The following is a 22832-nucleotide window of genomic DNA, read 5'->3' as shown; positions in this document are numbered from 1 at the left end:
TATGAACTGAGCTGAATGAGACGACATTGAACAATCAAAACAGGAAGTATCCCAGCTGTTCTCCAAGCATTTTTCTCACTGTGTATTTAGACACAGAATTAAAGATAGTCTATTGAAAATCAACAAGTGGATTACTTTAAAAAAAAATGAGTATTAAAGTTACTCCATAAATTATTAATAAAAAATGAAAATGAATTGGAATGTTTAAAAAAAGATGATTGTGCAATAAGAACTGGATATTGTGTCAGGAAGCCTTGGGGGATAAATGGTCTACTTTTCATAACATGCCCAACCATATTCCAGCATGTCTGACTAAAAAAAATTGGATTCAGTACAAATACATCTTGTATTTTGTGATTATTAAATGTGCTAATCTGAAGAAAAGAATGCATTGCCTTTAATCTACTTGAGATGGGGGCGGAAGCCAGAGCTTCTACTAACACTAAGATTTGGCTCAGCATTGAGACATTTCAAAGTAATGTGGCAAAAAAGAGAATTGCAGACAAAAAGACAATACATATAAAATTAAATTGCCTGGTCCCCAGTCAAAGGTCACCATACCATAAACTTCTCAAATCTTTTTGAAAGCTGATAAGAATTTTAAGTTTGGGGTTTCCACTTACCCAATGGGGTGGCCCAGAGATACTGCTCCACCATTGATATTAACTCTTTGAGGATCAATGTCCAACATTTTGATGTTTGCTAGAACAACAACACTAAATGCTTCATTAATCTCCCACATTGCAATATCTTCCTTCTTAATGCCTGATGTTGCCAGAAGCTGATTGGGGGGGGGGGGGGGTGGGGGAGGAAACCATTACACATTATCAGTGGATTCAGCCATTTTAATTATGCACAAAAACTAATGCACTTACTGAATAATCTTTTGATATTAATGTTGGCTTCTGTATGGCTCCTATTTTTGTTTGGCATAAAACTCTGCTGTGAATTCCAAGCCAATTATGTTGAGCTGCAGGTGGAGATTATTCCATCATGATCCTGATCTTAGCTCACTAGCTATAGTTATATATTATTGCTAGGTATATAATGTTAATTTCTAATAAAATGTTACAGATTAGATTTTAAAAATACAAGTTCATACTGGTTTTCACACTAAAAATTGTATTTTGGGAACTATTACTGATCTATTCTAGAAAGTAACTCTCTCCATTGGAGCTGCCTTGAAATACTACTCACTTCTTCAATGCGATTTTTATTTATACCAGCCATACAATGTGCATCAAGAATTCTGAAATTAGAACAGATGCCTTCATGTGAAGATCAGATACTCACAGCCAAACTCAGAGCAGTCAACTTTAATGCAATCACTCAGCTGTATTTCAATTGCTAGTTCTCAGTATAATATTGTGTGCTGCCTGGATTGTTTTTCTTGCATTTCTCCACCTCCCCCCACAAAAAGAAATTTAGATTTACTTTATACAAGTACCTTTGGTACAGCCAAAGCAGGGGCAATTGGAAAGTCGATTGGATCAACTGCAGCATCCCCAAATGCTGTATTATAATAATAGAACAAATATTACAAAAAATAAATAGTTTGAAAAAAATATAGATTATCAATAAAATTATGTTAATTTTTTTGTTCTAGTACAAAGTTCCTAAAGTAATCTGGTATAAACTAAGTTTATTATTGTGCTTTCATTTCCCAATTCTGTAATATAAATCCATGCAAAATTTGTCAATTGGACAGCATTTTACATTTTTCTAGTCCAATAAAAATGGTAGATTTTTAAATTCAACTCAATATGCTTAATTACCAAAGCAAATTTAAATCCATCTTGTCTATCATTGATTAGCTATGCTGGAAAGACTTAGCAGATCAGGCAGCTGTCGGGGAGGAGGAAAGCAATCATTGATGAAAGGACTTCAACCTGAAATGTTAAGTTTTTCTCTCTACAGAATGCTGGTTGACCTATGTATTTTTGAGCACTTCATTTTTGTTTCAGATTTCCAATATCTGCGGTTTTATTTCTTTACTAGTTGAAAGACTGGAGAAACTTCAATTCCTTGGTATTTCATGTTGAGGTAGTGAATTAGTATTGGATAACATGCTACCTTCTCCCTTCCCCATCCTTGTATAAATTAAGAATAAAAATACATAAAGGCATGCCACCTGATATTCCTCATGGTTTAGAACTGGAGGTATAAGCAAATAGTGGCAAGGTTTGTTGCAATCCTAATTCTGCTTTTCTGGCTTCAAATCAAATGGAATAATTGTAGTCTTCAACAGCCAAGTATAAATAATTTTCCCTCCTGCAATATTGTGTTCTCTAACTTTATAATGTTGCCAACAGATACTATAGATTGAATAGATCCACTGTAATCCCTAATGACATTTTGTGTTAATAAATATCAGAATTTCACATACCTACAATTCGTGCCATTGCAGTCACATTTAGTTTTTTAGCTGCCTCTACAGTCATTAATACTAATGCAGCAGCTCCATCATTTATGGTGCTTGCATTGGCTGCTGTGATTGTACCTGAAAAAAAAACCTTTAAATCAATCTTCAGTTTTAAATCAGTGGCTACAGCTTTTTTGCCGCCTTTTAAACAAGCTGGTTAGGCAACCTGCTTGCTCCCAAGGACAGAGCCAGTGCTCAAAGCAGTCGCCCAATTTTACAGATTGTGCTGAATCCAGATTAGTTGGGCGAAGTGCATGTGAAATTCTGCCTAAACTGGAAAATCAGTTTTATACCCTTGGATAGATGTGACAAGGGGTGGGTGAAAGGCAAATTTTGCACGTGCAGCAGGGAAATGCTGGGGGAAGGGGGGGGGTGTGGAGAGAAGGAGGGGTTGCAGAAGGAAGGGTGAATGGAGAGGGAAGAGTAAACCAGGAGAGAATGTTCCCTGTGAAAAGCAGAAAGGAGTGAGAAGGGGTAGATGCAGCTGGTGGTGTGATCACATTGAAGTTGGCAGTAATATCAAAGAATGATGTGCAGGATGATGGGGTGAAAAAAAATTGAAAACCAAGGAAACATTGTTTTGGGGGTGAGAGAATGTGCAAAATGAAGGAATACAGTTAACTGCTTTATCAATGGCGACATGGTGGAAGCATGTTTCTTGAAAGGTTATTTTGGGTGTCCTGGAGTGGAAAGCTTTATCCCCATAACAGGTAAGGAGGAGGTGGATAAATTGAGAAAGGGATAGCATTTTAACAAGAGAGAACATTGGAAGAAATATAGTCCAGGTAGCTTTGGGAGTCAGTAAATTTGTGTAAGTCTGAATAATCTATCTCCTGAGTTTGAGACAGAGAGCTGGACCTGGAGAGAGAAGTGACAGAAATACTCCCAAGTAAATTTGAAGGAAAGTCAGAAGATGGCAATAAATCTTTTGAGTTATGCATGGGTTCAACAGACAGCTCCAAAGCAGTTATTGATGCAAGGAGAAAAAGTTGGGGAGTGGTATTGAAGTATGATTGGAAAAGGGACTGTTCCAAATATCCAACAAAAACTGGCAGGCAATACCATGGATGTGGAGAAATTGGGAGAAGGTGAATGGATTTGAACAAGTTTTGCCAAGCTCAGGGGAATGTTGGTAGATAGGGATTTAATGGATCTACATTCAAGAAAGAAGCAGAGTGCCCTGAGGCCTTCCTGGTAGGAAATTGATGTGTAAAGGGATTGCTCGACCGTAGTGAAGATGAGGCAGTGAAAGACAGGGAATTGGATATTTTCAAAAATATGAAAACCTGCATGGTATTTCCGATGTGTGGGAAGGAACTGGACAAGAAGGAACAAGGGTTTTGAAGCATATGTGATACGTGCTCTGGGTCAAGAGCAGGGATAAACAGCTGGCCTCCCAGGGTAGTCCTGCTTGTAAATCTTGGATAACAGATAGAAGTGATAAGAGAACTATTTTGTCTTGCTTGTTAAATCCAGGTTTGGAAGAATACTTTCACTCTCACAGACCTTCACAAACTTCTGCCTGAGGTAAGAATGCTTTTTGCTGGCTTTAAGATGAATTTTCAATCTTGCATGCAAAGCAAATTGAAATTTAGACTTAAATTTCACACAATGAATAAAAAATTTTGAAGACTTGTTAATCTAGGATCTTTCACACTCTAGAATACACCAAAGTTCATTACAACAAATCAACATAGTGATAATATTGTACGGCAGAAACAAAAGATTAATCTATATTTTTAGATATTGATGTTGACATTTGTATGATATTAATAGAAAGCAACTTTTTCTAATGAATACAAAACTGAAGATCAAACCGAAATTAAATTACAATTGCATTTCAACTGTAAATAATCACCATTTACATCAGTGCTTGGATATTTTGATAAAGCTTGCCTGAAATTTAAAGTTCAAAGAAAAATTATAATTCATCTCAAATGTGTCATAAGTTGTGATTTATTCAGAAGCAGGCCATTTTGTAGGCAAAATTAAATAAACAAATGCAAATAGCTGGTGGCAATGATCATGGGAAAAATCATTTAATCACGAGCTGATCCATTTTCCTACTCACCCCCACTGCCAAGCCTTCTCCCTATAACCTTTGATGCCCTGGCTAATCAATGTCTGCCTTAAATACACTGATGAGCTTTGAATCTTCAACCACTGAAATTATTTTTCAAGATAATCTATTTTGAAATAAATTGCAAGGTTTTAGAACCATCGAACACAACTCAGAAACAGTCCCTTCGGTCAACCCATTGACCTGTACCTGGAACATAGTCCCTCATAACCCTCCCATCTATGCACCTATCATAGGAACATAGGAAGTAGGAACAGGAGTAGGGCAAAAATGGCCCATCGAGCCTGCTCCGCCATTCAATACGATCATGGCTGATCTAATTTATGACCTAACTCCACCTACCTGCCTTCTCCCCATATCCCCTAATTCCTCTATCATGTAAAAATTTATCTAACTGAATTTTAAATATGTTTAATGAGGCAGCCTCAACCACTTCCCTGCTTAGAGAATTCCAAACATTCACTACTCTCTGGGAAAAACTATTTTTCCTCATCTCTGTCCTAAATCTACTCCCCCAAATCTTGAGACTGTGTCCTCTTTTAGTTTCCCCGGCCATCTCAAAAAACCTTCCTACAGCTATCCTATCCATACCGTTCATAATCCTATCCTATCCAATTACCATATTTGATGGCATACAAGCACCCTATTTTTTTCCTAAAAAAGTTTCACTCTAAAACCACCACCCCCACTTTTATGCAAAGGTGACATTTTGTGCTATCATCTTGCAAACCAAAATACAAACGTGGTGGAGACTTTTGTTGCAAGGTGGCAACAGGAGGAAAGCACTCAAGCTACATCACTGTCTACAAACTAAAAGTCATAACATATGTTAAGGAGCACGGTAATAGAGCGCCAGCTAAAGTTTTGGGAGCGCTGCAAATATAGTACATGCATTCTTTGATGTCCAGCCTCACATAAGCCACAACTTGAGGAAGAGTTAAAAAAACTGGGTGTTAATTCAGGGAAATACATTTCTACCAAGAGGCCAGGAGAATAGGATAAGAACAAAAGCAGGCACAGTTTATCAATGCAGACAAAAACATCCATTGCACAGAAAATGCCAGTGGATTATGAAGAAAAAATATCATAATTTCATAAATTTGTAATAAATGCTGCACGAAAAAAAATGTTTTGAACTGAGTCACATAGGGAACGTGAAGTTCCAGTAACATTTGATCTAACCCCCCCCCCAACAAAATTGAAAATGTCAAAGGGGCTAAAACTATCGTAGTAAAAACCACTGTTCATGACACACTTGTCGGCTTGTTGCGCTGTTGGCACAAAACTGCCATCATTTGCAATATTTTAAAGAAAGACTCACCCCAAAGAAAAAAAAATACCACACAGTGTGTTTGTTCCTGTTCATCCAAAAAACTAGATGGACGAAGCTGGAATCAAATTATGGTTACAGAAAATATGGCAAAGGCATCCCAGTGGACTCTTTAAAAAAAACCTGCGCTTCTGGTCTGGGATCAGTTCAGGGCACACAGAACTGAAGCCATTCAAAAAAAGGAGGGAAAACTGAAAATCCAGGTAGCTGTTATTCCTGGTGGTCTGACGAGCTAATTGTAGCCTTTAGATGTGTGTATAAAAAAGCCATTTCTCATTGTCGATCCTTGCATCTGATGAAATGGTGCAGCCGAGATAGGTAAACTGGTTGACCGTTTTGAGTTTTGTGTGCCCGATGGAGATGTGGGGGGGCTGGTCGTCATGGTGGGGAGCTGGCTGATGGAGGACCTCAGTTTTCTTCAGGCTGACTTCCAGGCCAAACATTTTGGCAGTTTCCGCAAAGCAGGACGTCAAGCGCTGAAGAGCTGGCTCTGAATGGGCAACTAAAGCGGCATCGTCTGCAAAGAGTAGTTCATGGACAAGTTTCTCTTGTGTCTTGGTGTGAGCTTGCAGGCGCCTCAGATTGAAGAGACTGCCATCCGTGCGGTACCGGATGTAAACAGCATCTTCATTGTTGGGGTCTTTCATGGCTTGGTTCAGCATCATGCTGAAGAAGATTGAAAAGAGGGTTGGTGCGAGAACACAGCCTTGCTTCACGCCATTGTTAATGGAGAAGGGTTCAGAGAGCTCATTGCTGTATCTGACCCGACCTTGTTGGTTTTCGTGGAGTTGGATAATCATGTTGAGGAACTTTGGGGGACATCCGATGCGCTCTAGTATTTGCCAAAGCCCTTTCCTGCTCGACAATGAGATAGACAACAGACTCGCCAAGGCAAATAGCGCCTTTGGAAGACTACACAAAAGAGTCTGGAAAAACAACCAACTGAAAAACCTCACAAAGATAAGCGTATACAGAGCCGTTGTCATACCCACACTCCTGTTCGGCTCCGAATCATGGGTCCTCTACCGGCACCACCTACGGCTCCTAGAACGCTTCCACCAGCGTTGTCTCCGCTCCATCCTCAACATCCATTGGAGCGCTTACATCCCTAACGTCGAAGTACTCGAGATGGCAGAGGTCGACAGCATCGAGTCCACGCTGCTGAAGATCCAGCTGCGCTGGATGGGTCACGTCTCCAGAATGGAGGACCATCGCCTTCCCAAGATCGTGTTATATGGCGAGCTCTCCACTGGCCACCGTGACAGAGGTGCACCAAAGAAAAGGTACAAGGACTGCCTAAAGAAATCTCTTGGTGCCTGCCACATTGACCACCGCCAGTGGGCTGATAACACCAACCAACCAATTTTCCCCTGCAACCGCTGCAATCGTGTCTGCCTGTCCCGCATCGGACTTGTCAGCCACAAACGAGCCTGCAGCTGACGTGGACTTTTTACCCCCTCCATAAATCTTCGTCTGCGAAGCCAAGCCAAAGAAAAAGAAAAAAAAAAGCCATTTAAAAATAGCACAAGGGGGCGCTGGACCAAATGGATGGGAGAAAATGATCGTAAACTAACACAAGCAGGAAGAGTGAAACATCCTACCATTACACAGGTGTATGAGTGGGTGAAGACATCTTGGGAAAATGTAAGAGCTGGAATTGTTAGGGTTTTAAGAAGAGTGGAATTAGTAATGCCTTTGATGGCACTGAAGACTATGCATTATTTGAAGACAGTGTTACCAGTAGTAAAATTGATGAGTTTTTAGGCTTTTGAGACAGATGAATGTTCAGGCTTTGAACATGATTAAAGCGAAGTTTCACAAACCTTTTATTGTGTTTTTGTTTATGATATTTATTTGTTTTAATGTTTTTATAAAAGATTTTCTCTTGTTAATTACAACAGTAATATTAAAGTGATTTTTACCATTGTCCTATTTGCATGTTTTGTCCAAGTTTTACCTGTAAATACACTAAAACAATTTTTTCCTAAAATTTCCTGCTAAAATGGGGGAGAGGGGGGTCCTTATATGGCAGTGGGTTTGATATGCCATCAAATACGGTAAATTTCAAAATAGAGGTAGTGTTCACCATTTCAGCTGGTAACTCATTCCGTACTCTCACCAGTCTCTGTGTGAAGAAGGTCCCTTAAACATTTCAACTTTTTCACCATTAACCCACATCCTCTAGTTCTCATTTCACCTAACTTCAGTGGGAAAAAGATTGCTTGCATTTACTCTATCTATACCCATAATTTTGTCGACCACCTCTATCAAATCCCTCTTCATCCTTCTGTACTCCAGGGAATAAGGTCCTGGCCTGTTTAAGTTTTTTCTGTGGCTCATTTCAACATCATTGTAAATCTCTACACTTTCAATCTTATTGTTATCTTCACATAAGACTCTAAATCTGGCCTCATCAATGTCCTATTCAATTTCACCATCACAACCAAACTCCTATACTCAATACTTTGATTTATGAAGGCCAGTATGCCAAAAACTCTCTTTACAATCCCATCTACCTGTGATGTCACTTTGGGAATTTTGTATCTGTGTTTCCAGATGCCTCTGGACTCTAGACTTCTACTGCACTCCTCAGTGCCCTACCATTTACCATGCACATCCTATGTTGGTTGGTCATCCAAAAGTGCAAATCCCTGCAAAAAGTGTTGCACCTCACACACGTCAGCCATTTTGCAGCCCTTTTTTATTCTATCAATTTCCAATTTTAAAAAAAATCTTTATATGACGTAGCACATTTGAGAACATTTATATTCTGATAAGTATAGCAAACTGCTGAGGTTGTCTTACCATTTTCTTTCTGGAAAACAGGTTTGATTTTTGGAACTTTAGTGAAGTCAACACGTTTGTACTCTTCATCTTCATTGATCACAAGATCTGGTTTACCTAAACCAAGAACAGATTATATCCATTTGTAAAGGCTCAACTTGCCATCCCTGCTCACAATATGACAAAGGACCTCTGTTTTAAACTTAATCTGGCATGTACATTTTCACTGCTAATGCTATAGTTCAGGGGTAGCCAACCTTTTAATTTTTAATCTTTAATTTCAGGCCACGTGTACGTACCAGGTGTGTAGGTTAATTGGGCACCATGGACACATAGGCCAAAATGGCCTGTTACTGTGCTGTATGTCTAAATTAAAAATGTAAAATTAAAAGGTTGGCCACCTCCGCTATAGTTAGATCAGAATCTCTATCCCTTGAGCAGAAATTGACAGCAATTTTGTAGAAACAACTTTGAGTGTGACTGTTACAGAGTCCAGAGGACCCCCAAAACCAGCAGCAATAGATATGCACCACAACACAGGGTTACTTAAACAAAAGTAGTTTTTAATTATAACTGAACAAGAAAACAGAATTAACCTTTAACTTATTACTTAACCTACCTAACCTACTTAATTCCCCCTCTAATACCAAGCACAGGTGTGTGTAATGTATATTTAAGATTAGAAAAGTTCTTTGGATCAGTCCAATCTCACTGGTTGCAGGCAATTCTTGTGCTGTGCACAGAAGTTAGCATTAACAAAGTTCACCAGTCTTTGGTGCTTAACAGGCAAATGGTTACCACTCTGGAGGGTTCTTGTTGGTCTTCAGAGAGAGATTCCTTTTGTTCCAGGACATCCGCACCTGATTCCTGTTTAATCAGTCTTGCTGACAAAACTTTTCCCCCTTCAGGGTTCTCCAGATGATCTTCCTTCTTTCAGGACACCTTTAAGACAGCCAGTCTTCTCCTTTGACCAGGCAGTCTTCCAAAAGTTTGCCAGCTTTGTCCTTCTGGAACTGATTTCTGTCTCCTTTCTCTGTTTCACACCCTCCCTCTCTGAGAGTAAAACTGTTCTCTTTCTGCCTGCAAAAATCACATGCTCTCCCAGGCAAGCTGCATGCTGCAACTTTGTTGCTCTTTTTGCAAAAAGCACTCTGCAAAAGTCCTGCAAATATTCTGTGTTTTAAAATGTTTGTGTGCAACCTGCTCTAATAATCCTTCCCAAAACACCTCCGTCACAGTGACATTTAGTTAATGATACATACATAATTAAGGGAAATTGGTTTCTTTTTTTCCTATTAAGTCAAATGGTACTCTTTTCTAACCCATTTTGCAAAAAGCCTAAAAAAGAATTCATTTCGGCATTTAGTAAAGGAGCTCAAAGTAAACATGGAAATTTTTGGGCAACTATGACAATATGTTAAACCATCATAACAGGGCATCAGACAAGCTAATAGGCTAAGAATAGGACTTAGGAAAACAAAACACAGGTACTTCCTGACTTAAAACTGTAATTGGAACCAAAGGATCGGTTGTATCTTGAAATGGACACAAGTCAGAATTTTGCCCACGCGCATGGAGTACCAAACTTTTTAATCAAATCTTTTTTCATCATAGATTTGACAATAACAACTTAATTTGTCGATCAACCTTGGTGAATCTTTTCACATTCTGGTCCAAACTTGCATTGTTAGTCGGGTCCAATTTGTCGCGGCCATCTTGATTCCTGTGCGCACATATAAATTTTTGGTTGTCGCATGTGTGGTGGGTTTACATATTGGAGTTCAGTTGGTGCATGCAAGAGAGTTAAGCTTGCACCTTTAACTCTCGCGCCAAAGTCCAATACGCAAACCCACCATGCATGCGACAACCACAGACTATGGAAAGTGAACCACACGAACTGTGTACTGGTTATTGTGTATTCGTTGATCTATTACTATAACAATTTACTATGTACTAGATTTACTATGTATTCATCATTACATTTACTATGTAACAATTTATACACACTATGCTACAAAGTAACAATTTACACACACTATGTTATAAAGGTGGTAGTCCATTTTGTATTTACTACACAAGGCCACAGTAAATGAACAGAAGATAACGGTAGCAGGATAATAAGAATAAGTCAAGGATAAGGAAGCAGGATATGATTAAACTCCATGAATCAAAACATGATAGGTGGAAAATGATTATGGCAATTCAAGAAATGACATACTGATGAAAGATTTGGTTATGAATGATTAATTGCAGAAATGTAATTAAGTTAGGAATACAATATAAAAAGAGGCTGTGTACTGTGTTCGGTGGAAAGTCAAGTGATAGTTCGTTCTTTTGATTGCCTCAGCCTTTGTTTGCAAAGAAAGTTAAAACCTTGAAGAATTCTACACTTTGCCTGACTGCTTTTAGACCTCATAAATTGCGACAAGATTCCCGCATGCGTACAGGAATCAAGATGGCCACGTCCAGCCTAAGGACCCCAATTAACAAGGGAAGTACATACATTTTGGCTCTTACATGCCTTGTATCTCTGTTATAGTCTGTCAAATAGAATATAAACTTGGTAAATTTTATTTTTTACATTTTTTTTTAAATTCTGTTGTACGTGCAGATGGACGTACCTGTATGCAATGATATAGTCAATGTAAAACTTAAAAATTATGCAAAGAAAAAAGTATGTTGAAAAGAAAGAACCAAGTGAACACTTATAAAACTCCAAAAATGAATAGCTAGCCTTAGAACAGAAATGGGCCACTTGGACTGACCACTCCATATTGCCACTTAAGTTCCACTCAAGTTTCCCTCATCTTTTGTCATCTAAATCCATCATTATAACACTCTATTCACTACAACTTCATATTCTTGTCTAACCCTTCTTCAACTGCATCTGTATGATTTACATTAGACAACCCTGTGATGGTGACTGCTATGTTCTCACCACTCTGAGCAAGTTGTTTCTGAATTCTCCACTGGATTTCATGGGAGACCATATTAGCAGCCATTAAAAAGGAAAGACATGCACTCAGGTTTAATCCAAGTGGAAAAATAGTATCTTTAACCATCATAAACACTTCTTGTATTAGAGACCTCAATTAGATAACCCATTAACTGTATTACATTAAAAAAAGCCCAGTCTGTTCATCCTTTCCTTCTATCACTAAAAAACATGGTGGCCAGAGGTATATGCAAAATCTCAACATTCATTACAATTTTAGCAATAGAACTTCCAGTTTTTAATTTTATTAGGTCCCAGTTCATTTATTGTTATGTCCATAGAACAGTACAGCCCAGTACTGTTGTTCAGCCCACAATATGCAGACCTCTACAAACCTACTCCACAATCAATCAACCCCATCCCTCCCTCACAGCCAATAACCTTCCATTTTTCTTGTATCCATGAGCTTATCCCAGAGTCTTTTAAACACCCCTATTGTATCAGCCACTACCCCTGGCAGTGCATTCCAGGCACCCACCTCTTCTTCCCCTGACTGGAGCAGAGGAATAAAGGGATATTGTGGGTTAGTAAGAAACAAGGTGACCAAACACTCAAGTTTACTTCAGAGTGAATGAAAAAGATGGAGGTACTGCTGAAGCCGTGGAAACAGAGGCACTGCTGCAGACCCAGAATGATCAGAGAAAAAGCCCCGTTTGTGATATGAGTGTGGAAGAGGATGGAACCAGAAAGGGAAAGGGTGTGTAGGAAGGGGGAAGAACAGAAATAAACATGCATATTTGAAAACACAAACAGGTTTAGATGATAGATTTTGAGGATGAAAAGAGGCTTGAGAAGGGCATGAACACTTGACCCGATGGTTTGTTTCTGCCATATATCCTATGCAAGCATAAATACTTCATACTTTAAAAGAACAAAATGAAAATCTGTTCATATACTTAATAGTATGAATAAGACGGTTGTTCAGAGTGGAGAGGTGTGGTTGGTGATCTGATATGTAAAAGATCCACATTTCACCCCAGACAATTGTTCCCTTCCCCCCTCAATCGATGTGATCTACCGGGATCACTGTCTGAAGAGATCCCTTCCACCCTGCACACAGCATCCTTCAGTTGTTCCTGGTGGGGAAAGAGATACAGGAGTATAGTATCACAGCCACCACCACCAGACTGAGGAAGAGCTTCTTCCCACAGGCAGTGAGAATGCTGAGTGACCAAAGAAACTGCTCACATTAACCATCCGAGACTCTCATTTGTACAAAACAATATTTATTTATAAAGATAAAATGTATTATTGGTCTGTATGAATGTAACGTCTGGTTCTGTGTCTGCATGCTTTTGCACCGAGGACTAGAGAACATTGTTTCATAAGTTAGTACTTGTACAATCAGATGACAATAGACTTGACTTACTCAGCATAAAAAATGCCTCAAGGTTGTTCATCAACCATGAAATTCTGGAAATGAATCTCCCCAAATGCACTTGCATGTCATTAGATAGAAAACTGATTTATGCTACCCTTTTACATATGGGAGCCAGTTTCTTTGGAGAATATTGTGTTTTGTGAATTCCAAATAAAACAAGAAATAAGTAAAATAAACGCTGCACAACAAAGGATAAGGAATATCAAAATCAACATAAATGTATGAAATCAAGAAACTCAGAACAACTATATTAGTCTAGTTGGAAAAAACTAATTTTGAAAAATTATTTTTAAAAATGCAGTGCTGGATTGAATATCTTGGAGGGTAGAATACAAGAAAGAATTTGCAATGAGAGGGACACAATGAATAAAGTGAAAATACAGAATGAAAACCAATAGACTTCACAAATACCTCTCTGAGGTACATTGACTGGAACCACTTCTTTTGCCATGAGTTTTGAATCCCAAGATGCCTTGCTTCTAGTATACGAACCAACTGCATACAAGTCTTGTTCTTCACGTGAGATGTTAAACTTGCTTGCCGTATTCTCAGCACAGTTCCCCTGTAATAAATCAGAATTCAATAAAAAGCATGTTAATAGATTATGACTCCAATCAATTGGAAGTATAGCTCATTCACACCAGAAGCCATTTTACTTACCCACAGGTCAATATTTACATTCAATATGTATAGGGAATTTTTTTTAGTTATTCATTTTTTTAAAATATATATGCCTGGAACAGGCTGCCAGGAGTAGTGTAGAAGCAGATACAATAGTAGCGTTTATGAGGTTTCTTTCTACATAGACACATAAATATTGAGTGATATTCATCAATTGCAAGGAATACTTGGGCTGAAGCCCTGTTCCTGTGCTGTACTGTTCTATCTTCCAACACAAGCCATTTCCAGTGAACCATAGAACAATTACAGCACAGAAACAGGCCACTATGCCCCCTCAGGTCTGTGCCAAACAACTTTTTCTTGCCTAGTCCCTCTGACCTGAATTCAGTCAATGGTCCTCTATACCTCTCCCATCTGTATACCTGTCTAAATTTTCCTTAAATGTAAAAATTGAGCAACATCTACCACTTCAGTTTGTAGCTCATTCCACACTCCCACCACTCTGAGTGAAAAAGTTCTGATTCATGCTCCCTCTAAACTTTTCCCCTTTCACCCTTAACACATGTCCTCTGGTTTGAATCTCTCCCACCCTAAATGGAAAAAACCTATCTACATTTACTCTATCTCCCTCATAATTTTAAATACCTCTATCGAATCACCCCCCATTCTTCTGTGCTCCAGGGAATAAAGTACCAACTTGTTTAACCTCTCCCTGTAACTCAGTCCATGAAGTCCAGGCAACATCCCAGTAAATCTTCTCTGCACTCTTTCTTTCTTATTGAAATCCTTCCTGTAGTTAGGTGACCAAAACTGCACACAAAATTGGCCTCATCAATGTTTTATACAACTTTAACATAACTCCTATACTTTGATTTATGAAGGCCAATATGCCAAAAGCTTTCTTTACAACCCTATCCACCTGTGACACCACTTTCAGGAAATTATGTATCTGTATTTCCAGATCCCTCTGTTCGACCACACTCCACAGTGCCCTACCATTTATTGTGTATGTCCTTTCTTAGTCTGTCCTTCCAAAATGCAACACTCACTTTTGTCTGCATTAAATTCCATCTGCCATTTTTCAACGCACTTTACCAGCCCTGTAACATATATTCTTCAATTTCTTTCTACTCTACTTTTTTGGCTTCTTTTCAATCTGTTTCTTTTCTAAACCAGATTGGAATAGCACAAGAGGCAGCCATTTGTTTTTTTTTTAAAAAGCACTTTAGTTCATACCTTCCCCATATGATTTCTTCATAGCCTTGAAGAATGCTTAAACAAAATTTGCTTTTAATTATCTTTAAACATGAAAACAGAACCACATTTTAACTTATCACTATTGACTTACTAACCTAACTTAACCGTCTTCTAATTCTAAGCGCACGTGTATGTAATGTGTGTAAAGTTCAGAAAAGTTATTTGGTTCAGTCCAATCTCACTTTTCATTCATCCAAGTTCACTGGCTGCAGGTAATTCTTATACTCTGCACAGAATTTAACATTTATAAAGTTCATCAGGCTTTGGTGCTTGAAAGGTAAATGGTTACCGCTCAGGAAGGTTCTTGTCAGTTTTCAGAGAGAGATTTGTTGTACAATGGACACCCAGCCACTTCAGTGTCTTGCTAATGAAACTTGCCCCCTCAGAGTTCTCCAGATAATAACCACTTTCTTTCAAGTTACCACAGAGTGCCTTTTTGTTTCTCTTATTCCAAGTGAAACATTAGACAGCCAGTCCTCTCCTCTCGCATGAACCACAAGGGCTTTGACCAGGCTGAATCAAGCACTTCCAACCTGTCTTCCACATGGGGTTTTCCCCCAAGCTTGCCAGCTTGTCCTGTTCCAGTCCCAGTTGCTGTTGCTGGGTGTAACAATGTAGAAATTATCTCTGTCTCTCTCTCTCTCTGATAGAAAACCTCTTTGCTTGCAAAACCCCACGACCCTCTTAGAACAGCTCCATACAAACAGCAGCTCCAACAAGATCTTTCATTTGTTGCCTTTTTGTAAACAACAATCCATTAGTGAAGTCTCTTGGTCACTCTCCAAAGCTCTTGCAAAGACGACTGGCCCCAACATATCTTGCATGGGGTAGAGCTCCAGTATTTTAAATAAGATCTGTTTTAAAGTGTTTGTATATGACCTACCCTAACAAACCTTTCCAAATTTATCTCCCAAAAACTTATCTATCTACTCTGTCACAAATGAAAATGTAAGTTCTTGGTGTTAGTTAAAATTGCAGAGTTATACAAAGACACAGTATGCAGGATCTGTAATGGATGCTTGCAGCCTCATGGTGCTGTTTCTATCAACTTTAAAATAAAGAACCTCTTCCTTCATCCATGTGTTGCCTAAAAACTCACACATACGAATACAAGATGAAACACCAATGACAACTACCCTGTTTTAACATCTTTCCATAATCTACCTGCCTATTTATTCCTCTAGCTTACACTGGCTATTGGCATGTCCATATACAACCCCTTCATACTGATTGAGATTTCCTCCAACTCTTGATTCTAGCCACTCCTTCATTATTTTTTTATTTTGCAATTCCCTTGAAAAATGTATTAGGTTAAAAGCTAGGCCGTATTAATCAGCATATGGACATGAATGCAGGGAAATCCTTTTACAGATCCAAGAAATGTGCTTAAAGTACATAAAAACTGACAAAGTCATGTTTAACCACTCTTAGAATTTTCCAACCATTTTACCAGGAAAGTTGATGAAGGAAAGGCTGTGAATGTTGTCTATATCAGCTTTAGTTTGCTTTTCAACATGGGAGGTTGGTCAAGAAGGTTCACTCAGTTTTCAGGATGAGGTTGTAAATTGGTTTAAATATTGGTTTTGTGAGCAAAAACCCCAGAGATGATTGCCTTCATGAATTTAGTCTCATCACAAGTAGTGTACCTCAGGGATTGGTGCTGGATCCAGTGCTGTTTGTCATCTAATTTGATCAGCAAGTTTGCAAGTGACACAAAATTTGGAAGTGCAGTGGACAGCAAAGAAGGCTTTCAAACCTTACAGCAGGATCTGGGCCAGCTGGAAAAATGGCAGATGGAGTTTAATGTGGGCAAGTACAAGGTGTTGCATTTTCAGAGGACTAACCAAGGTAAGACATACATAGTAAAGGGTAGGGCACTGAGGAATCCAGTAAAATAGAAGGATCTGGGAATACAGATACAGAATTCCCTGAAAGTTGCATCACAAGTTGATAGTGTCGTAAAGAGAGCTTTTGGCACATCAGCTTTCATAATCAAAGTATTGAGTTGGGAAGTTATGGTGAAAAGTTGTACAAGACATAGGTGAGGCCAAATTTGGAGTACTGTCTGATGCTTTGGACACCTAACTACAGGAAATATTAAAATTGAAAGAGGACAGAGAAGATGTACTTGGGGGTTACAGGGAAAAGTTAAACAGGTTAGGACTTTATTCTCTGGAGTGTATGGAGGGGATATTTGATAAAGGTAGATAAAATTATGAGGGGGACATAGATGGAGTAAATGCAAGCAGGCTTTTTCCACTGAGATTAGGTGAGACAAGAACTAGAAGACATGAGTTATGGATTAAAGGTGAGATGTTTAGGGAAAAATTAGGGAGCACTTCTTCATGTAGAGAGTGGTGAAAGCGTGGAACGTGCTCCCAGCTGAAGTAGCGAATAAAGGCTTGATTTTGACATTTAATTACTCAATGTGAGATACAATATGGTTAATTATAATTTTATTCACCAATTGTATTTAACTCCTGAAAAGTTGAAGAAATATGGATTTAGTTTGTCAGATTTGTGTTTTAGATGTGGGGAACAGATAGATACCTTTATGCATTGTTTGGACATGTAGGAAAGCTGAGCCTTTTTGGGAAAAAATTATAAAATTTTTGAGAGATTTATTCAAAATTGATTTGCGATTGGATCCAATTATGTGTTTATTAGGTTATATGGATGTAGTAATTGCGGGGTTGTGAGCGGACAAACCAGAACTGGCTTTTATGCGATTAGGGTTAGCAGTAGCAAGAAAATGTATAGCTATTACATGGAAAAATGAGGTAGAGTTGAACATACAAAGATGGCATAATGAATTACAATCATGTTTATATTTGGAAAAAATAACATAATTTGCAAAATAATTATTCTTTTTTTTGTTAAAATGTGGAGTTTGTATTTGAAACATATAGCTATTGATCGTAAGTAAATGATATGTACAGAGTTGGCACGAACAGTTAATTTTAAATACCCGAAAAAAAAATTTAATGCTCCGAAGGATGGTGGGGGGGGTTTGGGATGAGATAGGTTGGTAGAGAGGGGGATGGGGGGAGGAGGGTGATTTTTGTTTGTTGTAGGTTGAGTTTTTTTTATGCTTCGTAAAAAATTTTAAGGAAGAGGTATGGAGGGCTAAGGTCCAGGTCAATGAGACTAAGCGGAATAATAATTTGGCATGGCCCAGATGGGCAAAAGGGCCTGTTTCAGTGCTGTAGTAGTCTATGGTTTTATGTTGTCTCATTAACCCTTGATCTAAATTCTGGAACTTCCGAACCAACAGTACGATAGAAGTATCTGCCAGACAGACGAGCAAGGCTGAATAAAATGATTCATCATGTCCTTCAAAGGGTATCTAGAAAAAAAATAATAGAATCAAAGCACTGCAAAGGAACAGGTTTATAGGAAGATTAATACTTGCCATATGAATTTTGTTGTAGACATCTGTTAATCCATCCTTTACAATCAAGTCCTCCAACTTTACACCACCGTAAGCTGGTGTTTCTCTACCCATTACATATGGCACATTAGACATGCTCTCCATACCACCAGCAACCATTACATCCTGAGTTGTAGAAAAAAATATTGACATTAAAGAACAAATCAATAACAGTGGATTAACTTCAAAAGATGGATTTCACCTTCCTTTGAGCATAAATACGTTTTGACATTCTTCCCATTGAGCTTCCAGATATGTTACTACTTTTGCAGTGTAATCTTATTTGGAAAATAGACACCTTGAGCAATTGCACACAGAAGAAATTAGATTTTATATCAACAAGGAATCAGTACAACAAAATAAAAATAAAACATCTTTATTAATGCAACAAACAGTAATACCTGATGTCCACACATAAGACTCTGTGCTGCCAGCATGATCGATTTCATTCCAGATGCACAAACTTTGTTGACAGTTGTTGCAGGTGTGCAGACTGGTAAGCCTTTACCAAGAAATATTGTATGTCAATCGTCATTTAGAATTTTTGTATGATCTAGAACTTATAATAATAACTTTGCCACAAAATTACAATGATGATTACACACATGGCAGATATCACCCAAGCCAGAAATCTGACCCATATTGTTCTTCCTTCCAACACATTAATTGCATCCATTACCTGCTCCAAGAGCAGATTGTCTAGCAGGAGCTTGTCCCTCCCCAGCTTGTATAACGTTGCCCATATATACTTCCTTTACTTCTTCTGGAGGAATTCCTGTCAATTAAAGTATCACAATTAGGCACAAAACTATCTCAAGTAAATATTTAAATAATTTGCATGTCAATAGAAAAAAATGCAATAGTTATGATCTGAGCATAAAACTTTAGGTGTCTTTTGCTTTACAGAAATATAGATGCAGTTTTATACTAGAAGGCATTGTCAGAAGGATAAATTCATTTCACAATTTTTGATCTCAGGTGGGAAAATTCAAAAATATCAAACCTAAAAATGAATGAAATATTACATCAATCATTTTAAACTGTTCCAATAGCTCATCTAATTTTCATTAAAATAGTTGTCCAATTTTGTGCACTGATTTATAAGCGAAATCAATCCTTTCTTTTGGTAATAAAACTGAAAAAATACTTTCTATGAATCTGGGTTCCTTATATGTATTTCAATGTGAGCAATCTGGTTACAAGGGGTGGTTACAGAGTTAAACAATGGAGATTTCACAGGTTTTGACATTCAGAAGTAGCCACATACAAGGGTGCTTAATGTCCTGTGAAGGTTTGAGAATTAAAAATGTAAGGAGATTAATAATGACTTAATGTGAATATTGTGAATTAGCAGGAAGCCAGAGGATTGGGTAGCTTTTAAAAACCAAAAGAAGAGAACTGAAAAAGCAATAAGGGGAGAAAAAAATGAAAGTTTTTTTCAGATATATAAAGATTAAAAGAGAGGCAAAAGTGGACAACAAACCACTGAAAATTAACATTGCCAAATTGGTAATGGGGAATAAAGAAATGGCAGATGAACTGATGGGTATTTTGATTTAATCTTCTCTATGGAAGACACCAGCAAAGTGCCAGAAATTCTAGAGTCAGGGGAAAAAGTGAGTGTTGTCATCTGGACCAAACAGACCACACCCGAGGATTCTGAAAGCATCAGTAGTGATCTTTCAACAATTGCTCGTCAGAAATTGTTGCAGTGGACTTGAAAATTGTAAATGTTACTCTACTCTTTAAGAGGGAGAAAGGTAAAGGCAGGAAATCATAGACCAATTAGCTTGACTGATGCAATTGGCAAATTTTAATGTCCATTATTAAGAATAAAATGTTGGGGTATATGATAAAATAAATCAAAGTCACCATGCTTTCCTTCGAGGGAGATCTTTCTAAACAAATCTGTTGGAATTATTGGAGATAGTCTCAAGCATGATAGACAAGAGAGTCAGCAGACGTTGTTTACTTGGATTTTTAGTCAGCCTTTGACAAGGTGCTACACATGAAGCTGCTAAAAAAGATTGGAGCCCATGGTATTTCAGGAAAGGTACCAGCATGGATAGAAGATTGGCCGACTGGCAACGGCAAAGAGTTGGAATAAATAGGGCCTTTTCTGGCTGGCTGCCAGTGACTACTGATTTTCCACAGAAGTCAGTGTTGGATCCACTACTTTTCACATTAGACATAAATAATTAGATGACAAAATTGAGGTAAAATTTGCAGATGATACAAAGATAAGTGGGGGGGATGAGTAGTACTGAGGAAGCAGAGTCTGCAGTGGGGCTTGGACAGATTGGGAGAATGGACAAAGATGTGCCAGATGAAATATGCAGTACATAGGGAAGTGTATGGTCAAGCATTTCACTGGAAGGAATAAAGGCCTATACTATTTTCTAAATAGGGAGATAATTCAGAAAGCAGAGGTCCAAAGAGACTTGGGAGTCCTAGTGCAGGATTCCCTATAGTTTAACTTGCAGTCAGCAATAAAACAAGTGAAATATTAGCATGCTTTTCAAGAGGACTAAAATATAAAATCAAGTATGTAATGCTGAGGCTTTACAAGGTATTGGTAAGACCACATTTTCTGTATTATGAACAGATGTAATGGGAGAGGGACAACTTGGCATAATGGTGCACCAACAACCTTGCCCTCAATGTCGCCAAAACTAAGGAGCTGATTGTTGACTTCAGGAAGGGAAAGCTAGAGGTATACAATCCAGTGGCCAAAGGGGGAAATCAGAGGTGGAGAGGGTGAGCAAATTTAAGTTCTTGGTAGTTATTATCTCAGAGGATCTTTCCTGGACCCAACATTCTAATGGCATTGTGAATAAAGCACGTCAGTGCCTCTAGTTCCTCAGGAATTTTTGGAGGTTTGAAATGACATTGGAAACTCTGGCAAATTTCTACAGATGTGTGGTGGAAAGTGTGCTGACCAGCTGCTTCATAGTCTGGAAGGGGACACCAATACCCCTGAACATAAAGTTCTCCAAAAGGTGGTGGACACAGCCCAGGACATCACAGGAAAAACCCTCCTCACCATTAAGAACATCTACAGGGAACGCTGCCGTCAGAGAGCAGCAGTAAACATCAAAGATCCACACCACCCAGCACACACTCTGTTCTTGCTTCTGCCATCAGGAAAGAGTTATGGGTGCCACAAGATTCACACCAACAGGTTCAGGGACAACTACTACCCCTCCACCATCAGACTCCTCAACAAACTTAATCAGGGGCTCATTTAAGGACTCTTGTACACTTTACTGATTTTTTTCATTCTCTCTGCATTGCACAGTTTGTTTACATCTGTTATCATTTCTTTGTTTGTTTATATGTATACGTTGTGTACAGTTTTTTTTTGCACTACTAGTAATTGCTAATTGTGCCCCGCCCACAGGGAAAGCATGTGATGTCATATATGTACTCTGATAATAAATACGAAATCTGCTTCAACTGTATAGGATACTGGTGAAGCAGGACCTGGAGTACTGAGTGCAGTTCTACTCTCCTTACTTGAGAAAAGATATACTGGCTTTGAAGGCAGTGCAAAGAAGGTTCAAGATTTAATTTATTATCATAGTAAAAACCAGTGTCATATTACATGAAATTTATTGTTTCCTGCTGTAAGACAGACATATTCTGCCGGGGAGAGAGAGAGAGAGAGAGAGTCCCTGAGTGTCCGTAGTTTCACCTCCAGCACTTCCGCAGCCCCTACAGACACACACAGAGTCCAGTCCAAAACACTGGCAACCTGAACTCCAGATCCAAACTTCTGACACGGTCAGGAACCTTCCAGTGCCCTCGGCACCCCCTCGCATCCCGGTTCTGATACTTGGTACCCCTCCAGCCAGTTCGAGCCAGTCTCCAGCAGCCCACAGCTTCTGCAGGTTCCGCACCTCAAGTCGCCAGCAGCCCACCTCATGCACTGGTTCTTCAGCCACAGAGCCCCTCACTGGTCCACCACTGTGGTCACCGCCTTGTGGGTCATCTCCTCCACCTCTTCTCAGACAGGAGTGATCTTCCTGTCCTCTGGTGCCTTGATCTAGTCCTCCGCTTCCTCATAGTCTGCAACGCCTCGTGGTTGCTGCCAATTAAGAGGCACCGCCATCTTGGGCGCAGACCCATGTCACGAGATCTCAAATAAAACCACCATCGGCTCCCTCAACTGGCCGTTCAAATCCTGTGCGGAGCCCACAGCAGTGGACTAGGTGGCTGGACCCTGCGGGAATGCTGCATCTCCATTCCCTCACCCCCCATGGGTCCACACCAGCACCAGTCCTGCCGCTACAGTGGCTCCGTCAGTGCTGCCATCTTTATCAGGTTGATCCCAGAGATGAAGGGGTTAGCATACAAGGAGAGATCGAGTTGCCTGTGACTATAGTCGTTGGAATAGATACATAAAATTATTAAAGAGTTAGATAAGATAGAGGCAGAAAAGTTATTGCCACCAATAAATGAGACTAGAACTGGGGGACAAAGCTTCAAGATTCAGAGGAGATTTAGGACAGAAAGAATTTGCTTTTCCCAGA

At 39.0% G+C, this 22832-nt stretch overlaps 1 protein-coding gene across 1 annotated transcript in view; it reads right to left on the bottom strand.

Moving 5' to 3' along the window:
- acat1 (acetyl-CoA acetyltransferase 1) overlaps positions 1-22832 on the bottom strand; it is a 37508-nt gene that overhangs the window by 655 nt on the left and 14021 nt on the right. Inside the window, exons 4-11 of the mRNA XM_069891286.1 lie at positions 18980-19075; positions 18702-18802; positions 18283-18426; positions 13404-13554; positions 8638-8733; positions 2387-2500; positions 1448-1512; positions 624-781 (exon numbers count right to left, since the gene is read on the bottom strand). Of these exons, the coding sequence (XP_069747387.1) occupies positions 624-781; positions 1448-1512; positions 2387-2500; positions 8638-8733; positions 13404-13554; positions 18283-18426; positions 18702-18802; positions 18980-19075 (925 nt within the window). The remainder of the gene's footprint in view (positions 1-623; positions 782-1447; positions 1513-2386; positions 2501-8637; positions 8734-13403; positions 13555-18282; positions 18427-18701; positions 18803-18979; positions 19076-22832) is intronic.

The sequence above is a fragment of the Narcine bancroftii genome, chromosome 7 (genome assembly GCF_036971445.1).
Source record: "Narcine bancroftii isolate sNarBan1 chromosome 7, sNarBan1.hap1, whole genome shotgun sequence".
NCBI classification, from domain to species: domain Eukaryota; kingdom Metazoa; phylum Chordata; class Chondrichthyes; order Torpediniformes; family Narcinidae; genus Narcine; species Narcine bancroftii.
The sequence above is the reverse complement of the archived record's forward strand: the minus strand, read 5'-3'. Positions and strand labels throughout refer to the sequence as shown.